Genomic DNA, 25,864 nt, shown 5'->3' on the forward strand with positions numbered 1-25,864 from the left:
CCAGTAAAGATGGTGGGTTTTAAGTATGGACTATATGAGAAATGTTTTATTGTCATACATGCTGAGTAGTGGAATACACTCCTAAATTGTGTAGCTATGCTTATGCATGGAGTGAAATGACATATTGTGGGATCTAGATGCAGAAGTGGTATTGACTATGCTCCTTGGAAGAGCAAAGGTTATGGTTCTTTGTTGGGTTTGGGCTGAAAAGGAGCAACCCACAGAAAGCCATAATGAATGCTAATTGGTTGTCACCCTGAGGCAACAGAAGGCAATCATGCGACATACCCTGTGTACAGGCAGCCATGGCAAAGATATGTAGAGTTCACAGTGGAGTTATGGAGGGATAATCCACAGGCATGAGCAGGATAAACTCTGCTGTTATAAGTGATATTAACAGCCAATCCAATGGCCTCAGAGTGCAGCCCCCCAGCATGTGCAGGATTGAGGCAGTCATGACGATAAAATGAAGAGTCTATCCGGGTATAACCGAAGAGCAAGCCACAGATATGTACAAGAGAAACACTGCAATGGCAAGAGCTACTTAAAGCCCAATGGGCGGGGGAGTTGTTTTCTTTCCTCCTTTTATTAAATGTATTATGAACTGAGCTTAAGCTTATTTAGATTGTGTTTACACTCTCCTACATCTCGCTCCGATTTCACAATATATCATGTGATGACCACTGCTGTCTCTTTAGTCAATAAACCGAGAGTGTTCTCGGAGACCTTTTCTCGCCGTACCTAACCAAGGGCATTCCAACTGTCCCAGGACATTGCTAAACAATGTGTCAGTTCAACTACTTGAATAAGATATGAGAATTACTAAAACTCAATGAATTACTACCATGAGAGATTCTTCGAATGTATTCTACAGTAGATGTTTCTTCATGCTTGTTCCCTAATGGTGAATATTCCTGAAAGTCATGTATTCACATAGAATGTATGAATATCTGTGTCTAAAGTCATGTAAGAGGATGCAGGTTTCTGTAGCTGAGAGGCCCTTTCCCCCCACCTTTAGAAGGCGAAACCAAGCTAGATTTCAATTAGAACTGCGCCGAAGTCTTTGTACTTATGATCTGCATGCTTTGCTGCTAAAATTACTTATGGCATGTGTATTTTGTAATCTGCCCTTAATATTCTTTATATAAAGCTTTGAAATGACAACCCTTGTCTGACATTCTTACAAGAATGTTTCCACATTTCTCTTCGAATTTGGATAAATAGCTATAGTGCTGGTTCCAGTTGGCGAGCACCAAAGTCTGTATCGTTACTACACGTTCCTGGTCCTAGCACTGACGCGCCCAATGCTTTGGATTTCAGGATAAGTTTGCGCGCAGACAGAGGCAACAGAGAACAGCACCCAGGCATTAACTGTATACAGGGAGTAATGGTTAATGACCTCAAGAGTCCAACCCAGATCGTCAGAGGAGCTAACATCAAGAGGTCATGACTACGCATGCAGGCCCACAGACAAATGAAACTAGACAATCTAAATGAAGGAGACAATCAATGTAACAAATCACAAAAAGGAGGCTAAGGCACAATGGCCAACTCCTACAAATTACATTCAGTTCCTAAATATTGACACTATCAGTGCTTTGCAGAGTTTCTTTCTAGAATGCATGCAACAAAGCATCCCCCAGCTAGCCTGAGAGGTTCAACCATCATAGGGTTACTACTCCTATGAGCCAGTGTAACTTGCTCTCTAGGGTTCAACCAGAAGCACCACACGCATAACCCACTGGCACGAACAATACAAATGCAGCCATTGTAGATGCTTTTTAGAGTCCATCTGAAAGCAACTGAGCTCTGACACTGGGAATGTGCTGGATACAGGAAATCATTATAGATGGCCTATTTAGTTTGTGCAGCGTGACAGGGGCAGGTCACAGCTGGCCGTGGTAAGTGATCTGAAGTGTCTTTCCAGAAGTTGACAGAAGAGCAATTCCCAAGGATGTGCTGGTTGATGCTTTAATAAATGATTTGAACAGTTCAGCTACAAATGGCTTGGGGAATCATTATTGTGAGTATCTCAATCTCCTGAGTAACAATGACGGCCGTAGGGTAATGCTGTGGTCCGAGTATAATTAGTAGGTTAGGTGAATCGAAGCAGACAGGTAGATTAGAAGTGTACTAGCCTGAGAGGAAGGCCAATAGGTAGGGACTTTGGTTCAGCCTGGCCCTAACAAGCCCAAATAGGGAAGCCATCACAAGAAGACACGCTTAACCTTACCACACCTTACTTGGAAACATGGGTTGGACACCCTTCGGGGAGAGGTGCTAAGCAGGAGAGCAGGGGTGTTGAACCAAGAAGTGATGGTATGTCAGTCAAAGAATCTGGAGGGCCATCCACTCACTGCCAGTGGGAAGATTCAGTGGGCAGGAAGGATGGGAAACGTAGCTCACACCCAATGAGGAAGAGGCTGAAGGAAGTGCAAATTGTACAAATAGCAGTAGCAGGGAGAGCCTGAGCCTCCAACTGAAACAAAATAGAGGCCCACCACCCTCACTCATTTAGCCATTCCCAAATCAAACAAAGGCGAAGGGCAGATACCCCAAAGAAAATGGGTGAAGTACAGTATGACAGAAACAGTATCACGGATAACAAGTCACTGCCCTCTACAGTCACACCAAAATATCAAAATACTATATTTTTAAAGTACATAATGTAAGCGTAGAAGTGAACGCAGAAGTGCTAATTTAAGACATGGTCTCTCAGAAGATTTTGTGCTGACTAATATCTTAATAGTTGAAGAGTTGATAAACTCTTAGCTTTAACGCCTTTATGGCACAGTGACTTGCTCCGAGAAGTTGGTACTCTGACAGGCCTTTCCAGGTGGGCAACAACTGGTATAGAGTATCTGGGGGATGTGTAGGTGAATCAATCCTTTATAAAGTTCGAGGTCCTCCACCAAGAATTTGAGATGACGGAGACCAAGGACTACCACTATCTCCAACTGGGGTATGCACTGCGAAAGCTTATCATTGAGGGAAAGCAACTGCTTGAGGCGTCATCTCTGGAAGATCATTTGCTCACGGAGCCATTACCCGACAAAGGTCTCTCCACAATCTATAGGAAACTGATTAATAATTCCCCTGACCTGCTGGGACCACCGAGAAGTGCCTGGACTTAGGACCTGGGTAAAATAGAGACAAGAACAGAACAGAGGCTCTCCAGAGCCCACGCAAAATAGCCATTTAAGCCAGGTTCGATTAGTCCAACTTAAGATTTTACATAGGATATATTTCCCAAGGACTGTCATACATAAAATAGGTTCTCCCGAAAAGCCTTTGTTTCTCAGGGGCTGTAACCAAGAGAGCACATTCTTTCACATCCTTTGGGGTTGCCCAGTGATTCAAGAGTTTTGGCGCAAGGTGACTGAGGTAATGTCCCAAGTTATTTCCCTAAGGGTGCCCTTGACACAAAGTAGCTAATACTGGTGATGCAACGGGAGAAAAACTGGCCTAAATACTATAGGATTTGCTGTTTGGAGCCAAGCCACGCCACTCACCACGGACCTCCATTGAATCAGCCTGCTGAACCGCTGCTGCTCGCCGGACCCGCTACGCGGGTCCCGCTTCGCGGTGACAGCGGCTGTTTGTTTGTCTGCAAGGGGTATCAGCTGGTGACCGGCAGGGCTGCGAGGAAACAGCGGGTGGACTCCACGGACCAGGAGTCCCCGCGCGCCCGTTTCCAGCTGGGCTCCTCTCCCTGCCGGCCCCGCCCCCTTGGTAACCTGAGGTCACCTATAAAGAGGAGTGGACATACCCGCAGCGTGGGAGCGCGCGGGAGAGCGCCGGGAGAAGCCCGGGACAAGGGCGGGACCGTCTGTGGCCGTCAGAGGCCAGAGGAGGCCGGGCTGGGCTAGGGTATTTACATTTTGTTTATTGTTGGCAGAGCTATAGTACAGTATTCTTATATTGTGGTTAGTTAGCAGTGGTCTTTAGATATTACACCGGCCATTCATACTAATCTATCCCCCCTGATCATGAGCCATTCTGCTCCGCCAGGTGTGAGTGTCTCTGTTCTAGGTCCCCTGGATAAATTCTTTAAGAAATCTGTTAAGGAAGTAGATATGGATTTACTCCTTGCCGAAAAAAGAGCCGAGCGCAGACGCTCCATTGAGCAGTTAAAGAAAAACTCCCTACCACTTTTTAATACTACCAAAGAAATTCCCGACCAAGGTCTGAGCGTTATTGATGCTGACGCGACTGACCTCAATCTTACCCCTAGTATATTTAGGTTTCCTGCTATTTCCCCCCCTGTAGTAGTGCCACCAGTGGAGGTCAGCTTGATTGTCCTCCTATTGATCACTCAAGCATTATTGAAACAAACTTTCCCGAGACCTCCATTAGGGAAGTAGAACCAACCCCCTTGCTATCCAATTTATCTCTGGTATGTATTGACTTAGGCGAGATTAATCCTGTGACGAGTGGACCAAAACCAGGAACTATGTCTGTAAAAGCTACAAGGGCTGTTCACTCCCCACCTAGGAAGAAAAGGAGAAAGGGAGGGGTTAAAAGGAAAGGACGTAGCTGTCCCACTCCACCACCACCCCCATTAAATTCAAATATTGAGCCAGGTCCACCTCCAATCACACGTGATCATGTTACCCCAGAGTTGGTAACTGTAGGGGTAAGTGAGGTGCCCTTTGATATTTTGGAGAAGCTTATCAAATCCTACATGCTTCCCTTGTTAGAACGTGTGAGGGTTATGGGTGAAAAACTGGATCACCTTGTGGCGACCATTGAATCTACACACTACACGGGCCTGGATAAGAACAGGGGCCCCTCTACCCAACCTGCTGGTTCATCTCTTGTTGCTGGCAAACCATCTAGAAGTACCAGCCAACTTACCACTAATACCACTAAAGCAGTCACCATCTCAAATCAAGCACCGACAGTGGTGGCGAAACCCACTACAACGCTACCCTCCGTGACAGCCAATCCCAGTGTGGTAGTCAGTAATTCATTGGCCATGGGATTAGCATCGCAGGCAAAGAAAGGGATGGGTAAACCTGCAGGCGCAAATGGTAAAAAGAAAATACCATTCTCATCAAAGAGAAATGTTGAGTTGCCGCCAGACTCACTAAATTTTGTTATTGTCATGACAGGTGTGCCACCACTTCACGAAGGGGAAAGAGAAAATGACGAAAGTCTAAAAAACAAAGTCATTTTCTGGCTAAAAACAAATAGACCCCTTCCACCTAACCTTAACGGGGATATTGTCACTGTCAGAAGATGTCAGTGGGTTGGGGTGCGCCCCAAGGACATTGAGGGGGACATTGTTATTATTAACTTCAGGGACCACCGGGTTGTATCTCATCTTACAGATTGGTATGTGGGTAACAACGAGGGAGGGATTTCCACAAGGAATCTAAGTTATTTCTACCCCGAAACTTTGTTTAACGTTAAGAATCAATCTTCTGGTAGAGCTAACAAAAACACTAAAAGCCTCCTTAAATGGTCCAACTTCACACCAAGTTTCCATGTTCCCCACTTTAATCCTGAGGCGCTATATCGCTCTTATATTCAATCCACTTACAACTGCCCAGTACAAACGCCGGGGTGGGCAAAGCCTTATATCCAGCCATCTGGTCCCCCATCACTTCTGGAATTTCCATTTGCAAATAAACCCCCGTTCCCCTTGGCTCCACCAACGCCCGCCTTAACACAGCTACAGCAGCCTTCCAGTTTATTTCCAGTAAACCCTTACACTATTAGGCATCCTCACCCCAAAGACCTTTGGAACATCCCACTGAGAAACCTGTATGATCCTCTCTCTGGGCTGTCATCTAATGATTGACAAACAAGTGAGAATAGTAACGAAGACCTGTATAACTCGTATGTGGGAGGTGATTCGGGAATCCTCCCATGTATTGTTGCAAGTTCTAATGGCCCTCTGCGCTGTTGTGAGGAGGGTAATTTAGTTCAATTAAGTGAGCTGGTTTCCCTAACACAGTCTCCTGCCACACTGCATCCTCAGGTTGCTTCTCCTATAGGTTCTCCTGCAGTGTCAGCATTACGGGATGGGTTAATAAGCACGATAAGGAAAGGGGTGTTCATTGAGGTCTCTCCATTCGCTGAATCTTCCCTGCAACCCTGTGAACAACTCCCTACTGATACAATAGTCCCGTGTGTTCAAGCTCGTGTTAAGGGTACTACTTTGGGATGTTGGAATGTGGCGGGCATAGAATCCTGTTTATGTATACCTGACTGGGCTGACTTCATCAGTTATGGTGATATTTGGTCTTTTCAGGAGACATGGTCAACCCATCCAGTTTTTTTTCAAGGTTTTCTGAGCTTTAACAAACCCGCAGTTAAAGGCCAAAGAGGTAGAGCTATGGGGGGCCTCACTGTTTGGGTTCGTCAAACTGTAGGGGTCTCTGTGAAGGAAATTTATATTGACTGTCCTGATATCCTTATAGTTAATTTGAAATTTGATAGTGGGTTGGATATCTTGCTGTTTAATGTATATGCCAGAGGAACCCCGGGTGGTCGTGTATCTTCCACCCTAACACGTCTAGATGAATTCCTTGGTTCTACTAATTCAGTGGGTCAGGTGGTTGTAATGGGTGATTTTAATACTTGCTTTGAACCTTTAAGTGGGGAAGACGAGATGTTAACTGAGGCCGAGGACATGATGTGGGGTATTCCTCAACTTGAGCTTCCTCCCATTGCTAAGTGGTCCCAATGTGCTACTTTTGTCAAAGGCCTATGTCTGAATTGGGGGCTGCGCGCCCTAAACGGTCGTACAAGATCGGATAGATTGGGCAGCCCAACATTTTTCAACGGCAGGCATAGTAGTCGAATTGATTATATCTTAGTCGATATGTCCCTGTGGCCCTTGGTGACGGACATGGCAATTAGACCACGTCCTGAAAGTGATCACGAACCACTCATTGCTGAACTGAAGGACTTTAGTTTTGCCGGGCCTATTGTGCGACACTCTAAACCCGTTCAAGAGGCCGTGGCACTAACTAATGATATGAGGAGGGTTCGATGGCCAAGGGTTGCTGTAGATGGGAGTGCACGTAGCAAAATTAGAACACTGGTTTCAAGTTCGCTACGGGAACTAGAGAAGTGTGATGATCCGAACCAGACATATCCCAAAATCTTAGACGTTCATGCCAGCCTGTTTGCATCCTTAAAGACACTGTTTGTTAAAATTGTAGCTAAAAAGGGCTTAGGTAAGACGAGGAAGCCTGCGAACTGGTTTGATGAAAATTGTGTCAATTCCCATTCAAACTTGTTTAAAGCACTAAAATCCAGGAACCCAGCCCTTATTAAATCCAGCAGGAAGGCTTATAACGAAGCTAAACGGAGGGCCAAAGTCGCATGGGATGATGAGCGCTGGGCTCTCCTCGTTGATGCCTGCGGCTCTAGGAACCTCACGCAATTTTGGCATCTCCTCAAATGGGGACAGTCCCAGGACGATCGTCCTAGTCCTGCTTCTGTTGATCAACTTACTTGGGTGTCACACTTTGAGGAACAGTTTAGGTGTGTTAGGGAGGGGGATGCTCCCATTGGCTGGCCACTGACCTGTGATATCCTTGTGTTTTCTGCCAAAGAGGTTGAAAACGTTCTGAATGCCATCCCTAGGGGCAAAGCGCCCGGCCCGGACTGCATCCCAGCAGATATCTTCCAGCAGGACCAAGACTTATGGGTTCCTTATCTTCTGTATCTGGCAAACTCTATGGCTAGGGGTGCAAAGGTTCCTGATTCATGGGCTGGTGCCGAGATTCTGCCCATCTTCAAGAAGGGTGATCGGTCGGTTCCCTCCAATTACCGGCCGATCAGCCTTATTGACGCAGTACAGAAGATAGTTTCTCGTCTCGTCCTTTCCAGGGTCCAGGCATGGATTGAGGAATTTAATGTACTCACTCCTCTCCAAGCAGGGTTTAGACCTCACGTAAGCACCCTGGATCAGGCTTTTCGCTTCATGCTTTTACACTGGAAGACGGTCACCCTGGGTAAAGGAAACTTATTTGCGGCATTCGTAGACCTTCGGTCTGCGTTTGACCTTGTCCCGAGGACTGGGCTCTGGAATAGCCTTCTAGAAATGGGTATGCCTCCCTCTTTGGTCCGCATTATAGTTAATCTCCACGCAGAGACCTATGCCTTTGTAAGATGGGGCAAACCTGGTGAGGTGACTAAGAAATTCCCTGTGTCGAAAGGTGTCAGGCAGGGATGCGTTTTGGCACCAACCTTGTTTTCTCTATACATTAATAGAGTCACCAAGTATTTCGACGGATTTCCCACTGATGCTCCGAGTTTGGCTGGCATGAAAATCCCCCTGCTCATGTTCGCTGACGACACTCTCCTGATTTCACGAACCAGACAGGGCCTCCAGCATGCACTGTCGAGGTTTGAGAGTTTCTGCAGCGAACATGAGCTCGAGGTGAACGTAGCCAAAACCAAATTCATGGTGATGAGGGGGCACAAGCAGGTCAAGGCTAGGGTTGTTATGGGGGACACCCCCCTGGAGCAGACCAGGCACTTCACCTATTTGGGCGTTACTTTCAGTGACACCCTTAGCTGGACCCATCAGATTGAGCTCATGACCCTGAAACATCAGCAGTTGGGCCGAGCCTTGATTAAGGAACATAAGGGGTCATTCACGAAGCCCATGTCACCGCTGATGAAGATCTATGGAGGGAAGGTACTGTCAGCGGTGTTATATGGAGCAGAGCTCTGGGGTGGAAGTAATCTGGAATCCCTGAAACATGCCCAAAACAAGTTTATAAGGATGGCAACAGGTCTGCCCCAGTCAACTCCTTTAATCCCTTTACTATTTGATTTGGGCTGCCACTCGGTGGTCGATTATGCCAAATATCGACCCTTATCATTCTGGCGACGCCTGTGGACAACGCCAGATCTACACCACTATGCGGAAGCATGCCTGGAAGTAAAAAATAGTCCTGGAGCCACCAAAATTGGTTGGCTTAAAGATCTTAGGGCTACCCTACTATCTTTGGGCCTCAACGAGTTGTGGTTTTCGCCCGAGACAGCCAAATTTCCATCAAAAAATGAGCTCAAAAAATGCTATTGGGATTGGGTGACGCACAACATTTTCTTAAATACGAGTACGAGCAGTCTCTCTGGCCAATTTATGGTTCATAAGGATTCACCTAGGTTAGAAAGGTATTGGGAAACTATCACCAAACCTTTGGACCGTAAACTTTTCTTTCAATTTAGATGTGGTACTCTTCCCCTGGGGGATTTCACTAAAAAGTGGGGAATGGGCAATTTGGGGCTCTGTGCTAACTGTCAGGGCACAGGGGAAAGTCTTTCTCACTTTTTGTACGTGTGCCCACTATATTCAGCCCCTAGAACCAAGTGGCTCAAACCAATATGTAGACTACTAGGTACCAGATCAGCTGCTGAAGCCCTGAGACTGTTAAAAACTAATCTGGATCCATTTATTGTTGTGGGGGTTGCTAAGTTTCTTGGGTGGGCATGGGTGATTAGATGCAGGTTTATCAAACACATTACAGCGGAGATTGCCTAAAACTTTTTATATGTATTGTGATAATATGGTCATGCACGACACTATTTTAAATTTTTGTATAGTTCTGTATGAAGTCAACTCGATGGTGATTATTTAATATTGGTTTTATATGTTCTTGTGTAATTGTATTTATGTCTTTTATGATGAATCAATCGAATAAAGACTTCTTGAACTCTCTCTCTCTCTCACTCTATAATATAGCCTTATAGCCCAATGTAGCGGTCTATACGGCTATTAACGTTCCGCTCCAGCGTTAAAGGCCCAAGCTGAAGGCGAGGCCTTTAACAAGGGAGCAGGACTTTAATAGCCAGTATAGCTCAGATACGAAGGGCAATAAGGCTATTAGAACATTTTGCCACTAGAGGGCAGAATGTTCTAACAAATAAAACAAAGGCCTCTCAGAACCTGAGTAGGTTTAAATTCCCTTGGGCTCCGAGAGGCCTTTGTGAAAACAACATTGGAATGTTGCTTTGCGGGCCTTTACTGGCCTGTAGAAGCAAGGAGCACTCTATTGTATGCAATGGAGTGCTCCACATTCCAATGTTCTAATATTTGGTAAATGATGGCAACCGGAGTGGCCAAGTGCAATATAGCAAGGAGATGGGGCTCAGATACTACCCCAAGCCTTATAGAGTGGGTGTCAGACCTTGACTGGTGCCAGAGGGTGAAGGAGGTGATCTGCCGGACCTGTGACTGCCCCAAAAAATGTGAAAAGGTGTGGCGGGCTGGCAAGACTTCAGAGATACTTATGGGGTGACTCTACTGAAGGGGAAAGGGACAGGGATTGCACTTTTGTTAAGTCACATGTACTGACGATCCTATGAATACAAGGCCGTAAAAGCGTTGTTTGTGATCTGAACTTGGAGACCAATATTCGAACTGCAAAGCCTTTCAGCAACAACCTTCACTTTGTTGAAAGCTGTGTTTATCTCCCATATATATAATGTATGATGAGCAATGTTTCAATAAAAAGAGTAAAAAAAACTGTTAAAGAGATAGAGCAGCATTTTGTTGTCGTGTTTGGCAGTGGTAAATGGTTGTTTGTCACTGAATCTTTTTTGAAATGTGCTGCTAATTGTAGCATTTGTTGAGGTGTTTGATGTAAGTGCACAACTCTTGGCAAAATAACACAACAAAGAATATAAAACACAACAAAAACATAACAGAACGTAACAAAGCTACCACGACAGAATGCAACACATCATAACAATCAAATTACAACACAATAGCAACACATCACACCACAACAACACAATGCAATTCAAAAACACAAGAAAAACAACTCAACAGACAGCCAATACAAAAACATTACAACACAAAAGCAGTACACACCATACCAACACAGCAACATAAACAAAAAATATAACACAAATAAATTACAGAAAAACACAACATGATAGTGCAACAAACACACAAACGTAACAAAGTAAACCATAAAATACCAAGACACCAGTTATGTATTTGGTGCATTGGTGTGTTATTGTGTATTGTGTAGAGATTTTATTTTAGATGTGTGTGTTCTTGTGTTGTCTCCGTATTGTTGGTGTGTTGTATTGTGTTGGTGTGCTGTGTTGTTGTGTACTTAATGTTGTATTGTGGATTTATTGCTGCACTGTTTTATTTTGGTATGCTACAATGCTATTTTGGCATATTGCTGTTATGTTTATGCAGCGTGACATTGGAATGTTTTTTACCTTAACTGCAGTCTGCTTAAATGTGCACAAACAATCTCGTCACATAATAGCGACACCACAAATTCGCTTTCGTAATACAATACTGAAAGACATTTACACCAAGCATTGTGTTATTTACCACTACGGACATGTAACAACACTGAGCAAAAACTGTTTTTCCCAATCTTGCCATGAACCTCTTCCTTAAAAAAGGAAATATCGGAAGCAAATGTACCTAGTTAGAAAACAGAACCCTGCTGTATAGTGCTCTGAATATGGCATTCAGTGTTGCGTATTTTTCCATAGTTGTGCTTAAAGTGTTCTCTCAAGGTTGTGCTATTGTTGAATTCTGTTGTGATTCATGACAGTCATTTAAGGCATATCTAAGCTGTGTTGAGTGGTATGATTAAGTGTACTGTTGAACAAATCTGTTGAGCATCACAAGGAAGAAACAGTTAACACAATCAAAGGTAAAACAGTAAATAGCAGAAAATGACAATAAGGCCCTGCTTCAAATGTTAGAGTCGGAGATAGCCCACAATTTGTGAGCATTCGAGAAGACTGGGGCCATATTTACAAAAAAGTCCCGCAGTGCAGCAAGTCACCTTGCTGCGCTGTGTAACAGGGAATGGGCTGGAATGTGCAGTATTTAAAAGAATAGGACGCATACCTGTCTTTTCCCTTGTGCTGGCGCACAATGGGCTGCCTAGTGCCAACGCAGGGCCCCTTGGTTCAAGGGTGCCTGCGTTGCGTGTAGGATTGTTCTTGTGCAGGAAGGGGCACCTTCTGGCACTAAAACAATCCAGAGAGACTTTTTGCCTCTTTCTATGTGTGCTGCAGAATGCAGCACAGAATGCAGCACACATAGAAAGAGGAAAAGAACAAGAGAAATAAAGATATTTCAACCATTATGCCTCACGTGGGGAGGCACATATTTTTGGCACATTCACAGGTTTACCAGTTCTGAGTCAAAAACCATGGGAGTTGTGTGCGAACACCCATGCAACGCCCATGGAACGCCTCCCTGGCGCTGTGTTGCTTTACTTTAGATTTATGAAGTAACTAAGGGCCATGCAAGGTGGCCTAGTGTGGCTTCATAAATCTCTTTTTTGAGTTGTGTCACTCTTGCACCATTTTGCATGGTGCAAGAGCGATACTTTGGGGTTGTAAATATGCCCCTGGGTGTTGAAGGGCCAGCAGGAAAGATATTCTCCCTCTTTGGTGCATCTCAGCCCTGGGCAAACTGATCTTTGTCTTTCTCCACCCCATCTAAAAGATAGATCAATTCAGATTGCAGACCTCCTGCTCTGTATCTCCCATCAATGTTAATGCTATACTCAGATCACGAACGGAAGGAGAAGCAGACTGACGGAAGGAGGATCAGAGGAGCGCAGACTCTGAGCAGGAGCGCAACGAGAGAACAGCGGCTAGCTCGGTAAACACTGACGACTGGCTGTCGTCGAGTCCCGAACGCCGGGTGCCGCAGGCTGCCGCGGTCCCACCGGAGCACTTTGGCCGCAGTTAGGCTGCTGGGTGCCGCCAAGTGGCGAGACCCGCGGGGCGGCCTTGGGTCCGGCCGGTAGGGACTTTCACGTCTCTCTCTCTGGCTGGCAGGCGTGGCCCCGTCGGTGTCCCCTCTGCACCCCTCCCGGCAGACTGAGCCGTGCGGCCAGAGTAAGTGCTGCTGGGGGTGCCGGTCATCCCGAAGTGCGGGGGAGCTGCGGGGCGTTTCCACGGCGCCCGAGAGCCAGGCTCGAAACGGAGACCTCGGAGCAAGGCGGCGGAGAGGCGGGGCCACTCACCTCACAGAGCAACACAGGCAAGCGCTCTCTCCTGCGGCAGGAGCCGCCAGACGGAGTAGGGTGTGGCCGGGGCATTGCCGGAGTCCCCGGAGCTGCCAGATTGGAGGTGTAACACCCTGGATCAGAACCCAGTAGGCTATACCCTGCGGTCGGAGCAGTTGAACGCCATTTTGGGAAGGTGAGAAGCACTAAGGTTATTAATATAAGCTCTCAGACTTATCAGCAGCAACCTTTCCTCGGTGGCGGCGAGGAACCGCTGGGCACCTCTTTAGAGTGGTTGGTCCAGCAGGGCACATATTCCACCGACAGAGTATCTAAGAGGTGTTGGGAGCGGCAAATAACCTCGGACACTTACAGGGGCGGTGGCGGGCCCCTACCACTCCAGGATTTTACACATAAACTTCATCTTCCCGCTATTGGAGGTGGCAATAGGTATAAGGTTGGGAGTGAGAGTCCTCAAAAGCGTTGGAGGTCCTACCCTCCTTTATTGGCAACTAAATCTATCACACTTTAATTCATTTATTGCAGTATGGCGTACAAAAAGCTGAGATCACGTACCATATACATGAAAAGATTAGGAACTGATCAAGCAATAAGAAGGAGTGCCTGGAAAATGGTTCGTCCACTTAGGGGTTCATTAGGATCGCGGATTTCCCGCATCCTCCGGGCCGGCGGAAGCCACCGCCGGCCCGGAGGATGCGGGAAAACCGCCGCGGATGCTTGAAAGACCCACCGCCAAATTAGGATGGCTGGTGGGACTTGGAATCTGTCCGCCGCTTTTCCGCCGCGGTCGCCTTCCGGCCGCGGCGGAAAAGCATTAACATGGCTGGCGGTGTCTATCAGATACCGCCAGCCATATTATGATGGAGTAGAAAGTATGCTTTTCCACGGCGGCTTTTCCGCCGTGGAAAAGCATACTGACCTTCACTTCGGGGGCCCGTTGCAGGCCCCCTGGGTGAAGGGGGGGTAGGGGGTGCACATGGGCTTTGCGTGAACAAAGCTGCAGGCACCGCGCGGTGCCTGCCGCTTTGTGCACGCAAATGCCGTGCATGCATTTTTAACATTGCGGCGGGTGCAACTTGAAGCTGCACCCGCCGCAATGTTAAATATAGAGGATGTGACCGCCACCCTGGCGGTCACATCCTAATCTGCATGGAGGGACCGCCGCTGCCCCTGCGGACGGTCCCTCCTACTCTATGGTGGTGGACGGACTCAGGTCCGTCCTCCATCATAATCGAACCCAATAATTCCGAACCTCCTACTGGAATACTCAAATATTTCTCAAATCAGTCTACTAAGGACCTGGAGCAAATTCAATTAAACCAACCAAAACTAAAAGAAAAAAAAGGAAAACCTGGTGATTATTAACAGTACAGGACAAGAAGTAACAGAGGAAATTCAAATGACCCAAACAAAAGAGGAAGGAATAAAAGAAATATCAGTGGCCACTAACAAAATAGGGCAGGAGGAAGCACCAAATAATCAAACCTGGCTACAAGCAAATACTAACACTATAACTATAAAATCAGAAAATTCTGACGATCAACAAAACCAAGAACATCTGGAATTTGACATCACTTGCCCCGACATAAGTTTTAAAGACCTAGTTTTCAACAAGGTACACCAAAAGGAAATACATAACAGTACACCACGAAAACAGTCAGAATCTGAAGTCTTTCTCTCGCAAACCCCGGATTTCCTTATGCTAAAATCTATTGATCCCACCATCGATCAAACTTCAGTATCCAAAGCCCTGGTTACTCTACAAAGAATTTTAGAATCAGTTCTCTCTCACTTAGGGAACATCTTGGGAAATACAGATCACTTGTTAGACACCCAAATAGGAATCTTGAAACATATGGTTGAGAAAATAGGGGATAAAGTCTCTATTACACAAGCATCAAAACCAGCAACAACCGTATTTTTATCAAAGACCGACTCGGCTTCTCAAACCGGTCGAAGTAAACAAAAAGTAAAAAAAGGAAAAGAACAAATATAACCAAACCTATTCCCTACGAAAACCCTTTAGGAAGTCAAAAGAGTCCAATACGATAGCACAGACTATAGCATATTATCCATTATAAAAAAACATAAAACGTATCAAATGGGTCAAATACGATAAAACAAAAAATAATAGAAACTTCAACAAATACGTCATCAGTTGTATCTCCGCATCCAGTAACAGCAAAAAGGAGATCAGAGGTTAACTGTCGTAAGCGGGCAAATAAAAGAAAAAACAGAAGGTTTGGAAAACAGGAGGCCTGAAAAACAAGATTTCCAGAAATAATACCAACTGACAACCTAAAAACAAAGGAAGACCAGATATGTAACAACACGACGGAACAAAGTCAACAGTGCATGATCTCTAAGGCACAAGTAGCACTATCCCATCCTTTAAATCCCATCACCCCAATATTTGTCCCTAGGATCTCAAATAAGGATTTAAAAACACAAAAGGAAAGTCAACAACAAAACCCATTGATGAGGGACGTGTCTATTCAATCAGAGCTAAGCCGTTCTTGCAGAGCCGAAATTATAGATCTTTTTCCTTCAGGCGAAGACCCTCTAAATCGATGTAGAATAATAAACTTGCTCCAAAGGATACAACCTCTACAGGCACTAGCAAGAAACGACATTAAACTAGTAACTTTCCCAGACAAAAATAAAAACAACAGCGGTCGTAGAATTCTGGTCGCCAGTCATCCCAGCAATTATATGTAAAGAAAAAGAGACCCTACATAAATGTGGATTCGACGTGGCCCCTGTAAAAGGGGAAACAGGCCTGATACCAGAATCCGGCTTAATTAAACAACACCACCTATCAGTAACCCGGCATATCAATAACAACTGGCCAAATTCCTATAAAGATGACATTTCAATCTCAATTACCTAGAGAAAAAGGCGAAGCTGGGTCAAGAACAATACGATTCAGGAAACAATTCCAACCGATAACTCATGGGCTTGGATCGCAGAGAACCTTAATAACAAAAAGCTGGGTCCAGAAATTAAGCGCCCTTTCTAGCCACGGCCTAACTATCTATTCCTGGAACATCGCAGGGGAAACACAAGAAAAACTAGCAATAATTTCCCAAGATCGCCCAGGGATCGTGGCCTTACAAGAAACCTGGGCAACCACAAACTTCGACTTCCCTGACTATTTTGTGTATGATCTTCCAGCAGAACCGGTTATGCATGGGCACGCAAAAGGAGGGATTGCAATCCTTCTATCTGAAGATTATCACTGGGATCAGGAGATCATCCCTACGCATTCTAAGAATCTCCAATGCTTAAAAATCAAAATAAGGACCGACAAGACCAGAACCCTGACCAAAATGCTTATTTTTAACGTCTATATCCCCCCCAGGGACAAAAATGGATGCATTATCCCTAATTATATTCGAGGATATCGAAAAGGTGCTAGAAGAACAACATTTCCCGCTGATGTTCCTCACAGGAGACCTAAATGGGCAAATCTCCAATGATTTATTAGAAACATGGGAGTTAGGAGAAAAAGATGAGGCCCAGGCATTACCCATTCCACAATTTCCCTCAGGAAGTAAATCAAATGAGAGGGAAAATCATTTTATCATCAATCGCTACACTTAACGGAGTACTTTTAAACGGTAACATCGAAGGTGACATCCCAGCTTCCTTTACGAGAAAGGGAGGACTCAAAACATCAATCCTCGATTATATGATCTGCAGTCCAGGCCTCTTCAAGTTAGCCCATCAACTTAATATGAGGTTTGAGAAAGGAAGCGACCACGCCATTCTTCAATTAGCAACAGGTCTAATAGTGAAACGATCATCGCCAGTGCATATAATGGAATTGCACAAAACAGCTTTGTTAAATCCAGTCCAAGGCCGGGTAGCGTGGAATCCAAAATCCTTTGAAAAAATCACTCAAACAATCAAGAATTCAAACTTACTTTCAATTAACCAAAACATAAATCCAATATCAAACTTCGAGGCTGTGGCCAAGACTCTTGTTCACCTACTACAGGAAAGTGTAACACGAAGAACGACAAAAACACAAGGCAACAAACAATCGACGAGAGATCCCAAGGCAATCGAATTGAACAAACTAATTAGGGCGCAATTCCTGAACTTTTCTGACACCAGAAAATTGGAAATCAATAAACTAAAAAACTACTGTAGGCAACAAAAATTAAAAGAAAAACGAATCCTACAGGATAATAAATGGATAGAACTACAGATAGCAGCAAAAAGACAGGATAAACGAGCTTACTGGATCATAATAGCACAAGAAACAGGAACAAAGAAAATCGATAAAATCAAATCCAGTCCCACCATCAGAATGGGAAACATACATAATTAATTTATACAAAGTAAACCAAATTTCCAACTGTGACACAGTAATGCAAGCCAATATAGGACAGGACAAAGTTATAAACATCAACCCTCTAACACCATCTTTAGTAGAATATTACATAAAAAAGGCGAGGCCCTCGGCTGCAATGGGTCCAGACCAAATTCCTATAATGGTTCTAAAGAACAACTCAAAGGAATTGAGTAAGTTTTTAGCACGCCTGTTTAACCATATAATTAGTACAGGGGAAACTCCAAAGTCCTGGAAGGGAAGTATAGTAATCCCAATTCATAAAAAAGGCTCCACAATGCTTCCCGGCAACTACCGAAAAATTGCTCTCCTTGATTAAACCGGTAAGATTTTTGCAGCCGCTGTTCTAGATCACCTAAAAGAATGGGAATTCGCAACCGGCTCCATTCAACTCTACCAAGCAGGATTTAGAGCCAAACACTCAGTCACAGACAATATAGCAGTACTCCAAACAATACTAGAAAAATATGTGATCAAAAGATCGCAGGTAGTATATGCAGTATTTGTAGATTTTACCACTGCCTTCGACAGGGTCGACCGGGTCAAACTTTGGAGCAAACTCCAGAAAATCGGAATACCAGAAAATCTTCTCTATTTATTAACATCATTATACTCAGGGACCTGGTGTCAAGTCCAATTGGGGAGGGAGAAGGGCCTAACCTCCCCAATATCAACTCCAAACGGGCTGCGCCAAGGGTGCCTCTTAGCTCCCTTATTGTTTTCCTTATATTTGAGTGATTTACCGAAAATTCTTAATCAGGTCAATAACCTCCCGCCGAAGATCGCTTCCACTAAAATTCACTGTATGATGTATGCCGATGACGTAGTAATCCTGGACTTGACTCCATTCGGCCTCCAACGAAACCTCTCGGCACTTACTAGATATACAGATGAAAATTATTTAATTCAAAATATCACTAAAACTAAAATTCTACCCTTTACAAGAAAGAAGTCTCACTATAAATATAATTGGTTATTAGGAGGTAAACCACTGGAAATTGTTAAAGAATACATATACCTTGGGAGAACATTTACTCGCTCTTTACACAACCAGCCTCATCTGCAAAAAATGGGTCGAAGTGCGGATGTCCACGCAGGGGCCATTCAAAGACTCTATTCATCCACTGCTCGAAGACAATTCTCCTCCTTGCTCCAGGTATATAATTCAAAAATCCCAGCAGTTTTATCATATGCAATAGAATATATCCCAATAAAAGAATGGATTCAAATAGACATTAAAGAAGGAAAAATCCTGCGGAAGTGAACCAGGATGCCGCAAGCAGTTCCGGTCCAAGCTCTTAGGTTATAACTATCGTTAACCAGTTCCTACGCTAGAGGGATTACAAACATAATAAGATGGGCATACAACTTGGTTCATGCCGATCCAGGAACCCTTAGAGCCCTGCTAAAAATAGAGTCACTGGAGCAAGACTCTCCAACGTATATATTTAGTAAAAACCTAAGCAACGCTTTTAAACTAACTTCAGTTTCCTTAGAAATGTTAAAATCTTGGACACCAGCCCAGCTGAAACTTGCCCTGAAGCACTTAACACCAAGGCTAAGCATGGAACTTGACATCCAACACTGCTCCAGGCTCTCAATGTACAAACAGTACGCGGCCACATTAGTTTTTTAAAAAATGCAGCCATATATCTTTTTCAATGTAAATCATGTAGTAAGGCGAAATATTATTCAAGTACGGCTAGGAATGCTACCTCTGAAATCACACACCTTTAAGTGGTCATCAAATCAAGGAGGGACTAATCAATGTGACTTATGCAAAGGTGGGGTGCAAGATCTTGAACATGTTCTATTTGCATGCCCAAATGATATCGTGGTAGCAGCCAGAAACAGATATATCACTCCGATCAAAACAAAATGCAATATAAATTCGGTCCAAATGTTGATTTCCCTCTTCATAAGTCCACCCAATGAATTTGTCTGCATTAACATGTATAACTTTTTTAAGTCTTTTAAAAAAAATATATTAACGTGATAATTTTATTAACAAAAATTGAAAATGTTATTGTTTATACATTTGTTGTTCTTGCAAGAGAACTGAATTAAATACAAACTACCAATGGTTTAATATACTCAGATCACTGAAGACCTCCTGAATGCATGCCATCTACAATATTAAGAGGCATTCTTAATCAACTACCAGCACAAAATAGGAGGAACATTTAAGAGGTTAAGTGAGGTTTGGATAGGACACGAGGAGAGAAATAGAGCAACATGTAGAATAGCAGAGAAAGAGTACCTGCTATAGTCACTGGGGCCCTAGAGGTCCCAACACCCCTTTTTCTATGGGAGCCTGATACCAAAACCAAGTCATCATGAGGTCATGTCATGACTGAGTTTGTAGAGGTTTTAGAGTGAAAGTGCACAAACCACTTCTCAAACTGTGCTCCCTCAGGTCAGAGTGTACTTCCCTCCTTCCCAGACATGAGCATTATTCACAGGGCAGTGGCTCACTGGACAGGCCCAGAGCATCTGGAAGACAGTCCCCATGGATCTTCTGCCTGCCCCTTCAATCCTACGCAGCAAGTAAGCACTGTGGAAGGATCCCTGAACAACATTAATCAGGAATGATGGGTTATATACAGACTTGCACTTAGCATTTTACATAAGACATTAGAAGATTATAAGAGAAGCATATGTTACACCTGTACAATGGTTTCATTATAGACAGTGGCATTACTGAAGGTAGTATACTGACATACCGCATGTGCATAAGTGATATTTAGTTTGATATACAGATAGTGATCTTACCAATAGTGAGTGGGATGCAGTCAGCATCTACAATTTCCTTGTATTTCTGTCGGATCCTCTGGCAGCTGTCAGGCAGATTGTATAGGTTCACATTCACATCCCCAATATCTGCCACCATGAGGGTGTGATAAGGTGCTGCGCCGGTGCTAGCATTGTGCTTTCTCACCATGGCTGACTCTGCACGGATATGACGGGGACCGAACCTGTAATGGATAATGAAACAATTAAACAATTTGCTTGTGACTTAGCAAGCCTGACCTCTATCTGTGCTAGTACAGTGATCTCCAGGATACTCCGGCAGTAATTGAGCGCGCTACAAAACAGCTTAATAATAATAATAATAATAATAATAATAATCATTCGGACCCATCACACCAGGATGGATTCCTCAGGAGCTCCCAGTCCACACTGGCTGAGGTCTCCTTAGATGCTGTTGTCTCACTTAACTTTCGTAATCAAATATTATGAACAAACAAACTAAATTAACTTTTACCCCAAAAACAAAGAACAAAAGAAAGGATAACCCCTGGTTCTCGAGAGAACTTGTAAAGCTAAAACCCGATCTTTGCCCGCTAGAACGCAAATGGTGTGGAGACTATTCTTTGCATTTCAAGCTCGTACACTCCTCCAAAAATAATATTATTCTCAAATAAAATTAATCAGAGAAAGCTTACTTCTCATCCAAATTGCAGAATGCCTATAATTTTGAAAAATAACTATTCTCGATTATTAGAAAGCTTCAAAACCTTATCGTAGATAAATAAATAACTTGCCTGATTGCCACCACCTCCGCAGTCCGCTCCATCGCGCTCTTCCTAGTTCTGGGACAAGCTCCCAAACTGCACTGTGGTCAATCATGACGCTGCATGAAAGCAGCGTCAGGATTGGCCCATAGCTGCCAAGGTTTCAGACTGCTTATGTGTGACACTTTCATAATTTCAGTGTAATTATGAGTGACAGTCAGCGAATATGAATGACACTTTCTCGCAAGCATAATCAAGCAATGAAGACGAGGAAAACATAAATAACAGAAACTACATCCATTTGAGCAACAAGAAACTCTAAGGAGATCTTTAACCCCTTCAGCGCGGGTGACAAAGCCAGCTCGTCATGGGCGTTACCTGCGCTGCGCGCATGACGAGCTGGCTTTGTCACAATCAAGCCATTTTTGAAATTTCAGCGCACGGCGGGAATTCGCGGTAGCGCGGAAGCGGTTAAAAGGCTTGCAAAACACCTAATCGTACTGCAGACAGCGACTCACTGCAATGCAGAGATCTCAGCTGTACTAACTTTACTTATGCGACTGAACTCAATTTTGTGCAGACAGTGCGATTACTGCAATGTAGAGCCCTCAGCCATAGCTGCCAAGTTTTCCGCCGCCTCATGAGCGACATTTAAATGTTTTCAGTGTCCTCATGAGTGACATTCCAATGCCATATGTCAAACTATGAGTGAGACTTCATTGCAAGAGGAACAAATGCATAATCTCACCCGCATTGAGATAAATTACAGAAATGACTCTTTTTTTGTGCAATATAATGGTCTAGAAATGCCCATAACAGAGATCAACATCTTTCTTGTGCTCATTTAAGGGCAATACCTTACATCCTTCTTCCAATAAGATATACCTGACTTTTTGAAAGAGTGGTTCTGAAGCAAAAACAGAATGGTGTTGAGAGACTGCTTTAGTTTGTGTCCCCTGCCCTTTGAAAATTTTAAAACAATTTATGGAGTATGGTGACAAAACGAGAGGGGTGCAATGTACAGCAGGCAAGAGAAAACCAGTGCTGTTCTATTACAGGCCAACACAATCACTAAATATGTGAAATCTGCCCATTAGTTCTGTTCTAGCATTGTAAGGTGATGGTTCAGACTTAGGTAACAGGATAAAGGAGCAGTTCTTTACAGAGTGCAAGTTCAGGTAATGGAAATAAATGCCACCTTCAGAGATAAGCAAACTTGCTAACCGGAACCAGCTGGATGCACTGAAGCTGGTCTACTTCTCCCCACTCTTTCTGTCCAATTTCCCTCATCCCATTCTCTCACTTGCGCTCTCTTCCCTTGCTCTTTCATCAACTCTTCCTTTCTCAAACTTCTTTCACTGTTTGCTTTTCCTCCTCTTCTCTGCATTCTCCTTCCATGCGCTTCCACCCATTCTTCTCCTTTCTCAAACTGTTCTCTCTGCCCGCTTTTTCTCCTTAACTTTTATTCTCTCTCTGTATTCTCTGTTCATCTGTCTCCCCTCCATCCACTTTTCCTGTTTCTTCTGTATGGCTCTTTTCCACTCGATTTCCTCTTTTTATGGATTCACCTTCTTACTTTCTTTTGTCCCACACTTTCTCTCTTTCACTCCTCCATCCCCACTCTCCTTTCTCAGACTCCTTTTCTTTCTCTCATGCTTTCTTTCCTAGATCTGTCCTCTCCTCTCTCCCTCGATTCCTCCTACATCTTTTCTTTCTCACTCCTTTAGTATACTTCTGCAGCAGTGCTGGCATTGCTCACTGTAATCTGTGATGGGCCAGTACGTTGGTTCATGCACCCCAGCAATAACATCACTGCAAGAACCACTAACCTTTGACTGAAAAAGATCTTAATTTCAAATCAAAAAATATAATCGAACCTATACTGACAGGACTTTTTGGTCTCTCCATAGCACTCAAGTGAAAATGAAATGCCTTTCTGTACTTGAAGTTGAAGGCATTGAGTAAATTTAGTCATTTCTATAATACACAAAAAATGCATTGCTTTTATTAGAATGTCAGTGTTAATTGATCCCGTTTTCAAGTGCATTGCTACTTACATTACATTAGATGCCACTCCCACAATAAAAACGTCTTCATTTTTCATAGTAATTTGTTTTTTGTAATGTTTTCTCGCCAGTGCTTTGGTAGCCATAGTTCATTCAGGGCCCCTGTTCTCTTCTAACATCCTCGTCATCGTTGGATTAAAATTAAACATCACTGAGGTCACGGAGCGAGGCCTAAAACTTACAGAGCTTCTAAACTAGATGGGCTGTGAACATCGAACTCCCAGGTTTTTATTAATTGCTGGACTGTGACCAGCACATAAGGAGACAGGCCTGTCTGTGTCCCTGAAGTAGTAGGGAAACTGAGTGCTGAATGCTGTAAAAACAGCTGATGGCAACAGGGAAGGTGCCCCCCCAATGTACTTATGCAAGGAGTAACTACGGAGAAGTGTGGCTCAATGGTTAGAGCGGCAGACCCTGATGCAGAGGTCTAGCCCGGGACCAGGGTTCAATTCCCCGCCTCGGTGGGTCTTGGGCTCAAAATTCCACAGACCTGATAATTCTCGCCTTGGTGCCTATTCCAATCATGGAGTCCCACTCTGCAACTCTGGGCAATAGCTTGCTTAATCTCCACAACAGCCCCCACAACGCTAAGGATGCCTGGCCTTCACCTTGGGGGTGCCCAGGAATGGACACCTCACAGGGAAAGCCAGGATGGGTTCCACAGCGGTATTCGTACAAGCGCCTTGAGACCATTGCGGGTGAGTAGTGCGCTATACAAGTATCATGTATCAATTTACATTACATTACATTTACGGAGGCCTTGTAACAGTGCGCAGCCATGGTCTCATCTGAGCTTAAGCAATGTCAGTTAGGTCAGCTGAGCCCAATCCGCGGCGCGCAGTTCTACTTAACTTGCAGGCTCAGGCAGCTTGCTAAAACTAAATTATTATGAATGTTGTAAATCAGAAAGCAACAAAATTGTCAGACGTGAGTTGCGATGGGACGAGGGTGATCTCTTCTTTCAGCACGGCATTGTGGAGGCCCTCAGATTTCTAGAGATCTTCCCTCTGCACAGGTTACTGTCCGACCTCTGCTGAGTGCTCTCCCTGTGGTCCCTCATGATGATGGGGCAGCAAACTACTGGTGGCACACAGGCTGTTAGTGGTGTGCCCAAGAAACATTACTGCCCGCGTTTAATTTCCGCCTTACTACTAGTGACATCCTGTTGGAAAATCGACAGTCACGTGAAGGCACGTAACATGATGCCGCTGCAGCCGGCCCTAGCTGAGTGAGTCTAAAGAGCAGCTGACTCTGTGAATGTTGAATATGCGCCTGCGCAGCGGAGCCCCCTGGAGGGCGGGACCCACTACATTGCAGCTTTCATTTTAAAATCTAGTCTGCACCAGCCAGCCAGCCGCAAGTGAAGTCTGCTGCGACCCGGCCCAGGTTGGCATAGGTAGCCAGTTTCAGCGTTGTCAGCAGAGTGCCAGTGAGGGGCAAAATGCGTGACAATGCATTTCAGTGCGGTGATGCAGGAACACCACACTGAAATGCTTGGCGTCACGCCGGATGCGTGACACTTGTCAGGACTGTTGGCCTGAGCGCTGGGATTTTGGGCTCCAGACAAACTGGGAGCCTGTACCTGCTTTCTCCAGCCCCAGCAATGCCGCTGGAGCTGAAGAAAGGTTTTTACCGAGGTATTTTAGAGATTACAAAGTGAAGTATTTTGTTATTGGCAAAGTAGAGCCATTTTCTTGCATACATTTACCTACCAGGCGCGAGCAGGGCATTTTAGGTAGACCCTGCTGTAATAGCTTTGAAACATATGTCATATGGAGACAAAATACTTTAGGAGACAGGTATGTAGAAGAGTTGGTTCATGCTGCTCTGCTGCTTTGCAGTGGCCATTCACTCAAAATACTGTGTAAACAATTACATTGGTAGCATTTCACTCTTTTTTATTTTGGGTGGAATTAGATCTGACACAATCTGGAATGTCTCCTCAGAAAATGAAGGATAACCAGTGGTTGGAAGAGGGCTGCCAGCCTGTCAGCCTACACCAGTATATTACATAAATTAAATGAAAAGGAATTTATCCAGGGCTCAGCTAGTCCTAGGTGTCTCGGCTCTCAGCTCATATAAAAGACCACTAATTTTGAACAAAATCCTATGTTTTCCAATCTTTTTTGAAAATGGTGATTGATTCCACTGAGCAATGATCTTGATGGAGTTTATTCCAAGCTAACGGCTCCAGATAGTAAAAAGCGCGCCCTCCTGATTAGGCGGGCGCATCTTGGGTACACTTGCCAGTAGCCTGTTAGAGGAACGCAGATTCCTGGTGGTAAGATAGAATCTGATTCTGGAGCCCAAGTAGCCCGTCCCAGTGCAATGAAGCACTTTTTGAACAAGCTCCTAAAGCTTTAAATTGAACCCGCTTATCATAGGAAGCAAGTACATTCTCAAAGGCAGGTTGAGGAGTAAAGGGGCTGTGGCATTCTGGACCACCTGGAGTCTGTTAACCAGGTAGCCCAGCAGAGCCATATACAGAACATTCACATAGTCCAACCTAGATGTAACGAGTGCATGAATAACTGATTTCCTGGCTGAGGAGGAGAGAAAAATGCTGATTCTTTTCAAAATGCGGAACAGGCCAAAGCAGGAGCCCGCCACAAAATTAATTTGTGGTTGGAATGATAGAAGGTTACCAATTTTGACACCAAGATTTTTTACTCCTCCAACCTGCAGGCCTGGCAGTGGCATAAAGAGGCTGAAGGATCTGCTGTTAGTGGCACCACTTGTCTGCAAGAGACTGTGATGCCATCAGTCACCTGTAATAAATTATTTCAAGTTGGTATGTTATGCATGTGTACATGTATGTATTTATTTAGTTTGTTATTTAATAAACAGATTAATAAAGCACTCCTGTCCCAGACAGATTTAAAGTGCTTTAAAATTGGATATATACACACAATGGTGACCACAGCGTCTGGATTCTAT

At 44.4% G+C, this 25,864-nt stretch overlaps 1 protein-coding gene across 1 annotated transcript in view; it reads right to left on the minus strand.

Moving 5' to 3' along the window:
- Positions 1-25,864, minus strand: part of AGMAT (agmatinase (putative)) — a 131,097-nt gene that overhangs the window by 33,907 nt on the left and 71,326 nt on the right. Inside the window, exon 2 of the mRNA XM_078642998.1 lies at positions 20,119-20,321. Within this exon, the coding sequence (XP_078499124.1) occupies positions 20,119-20,321 (203 nt within the window). The remainder of the gene's footprint in view (positions 1-20,118; positions 20,322-25,864) is intronic.

The sequence above is a fragment of the Lissotriton helveticus genome, chromosome 5_1 (assembly GCF_964261635.1).
Source record: "Lissotriton helveticus chromosome 5_1, aLisHel1.1, whole genome shotgun sequence".
Lineage (NCBI taxonomy): Eukaryota > Metazoa > Chordata > Amphibia > Caudata > Salamandridae > Lissotriton > Lissotriton helveticus.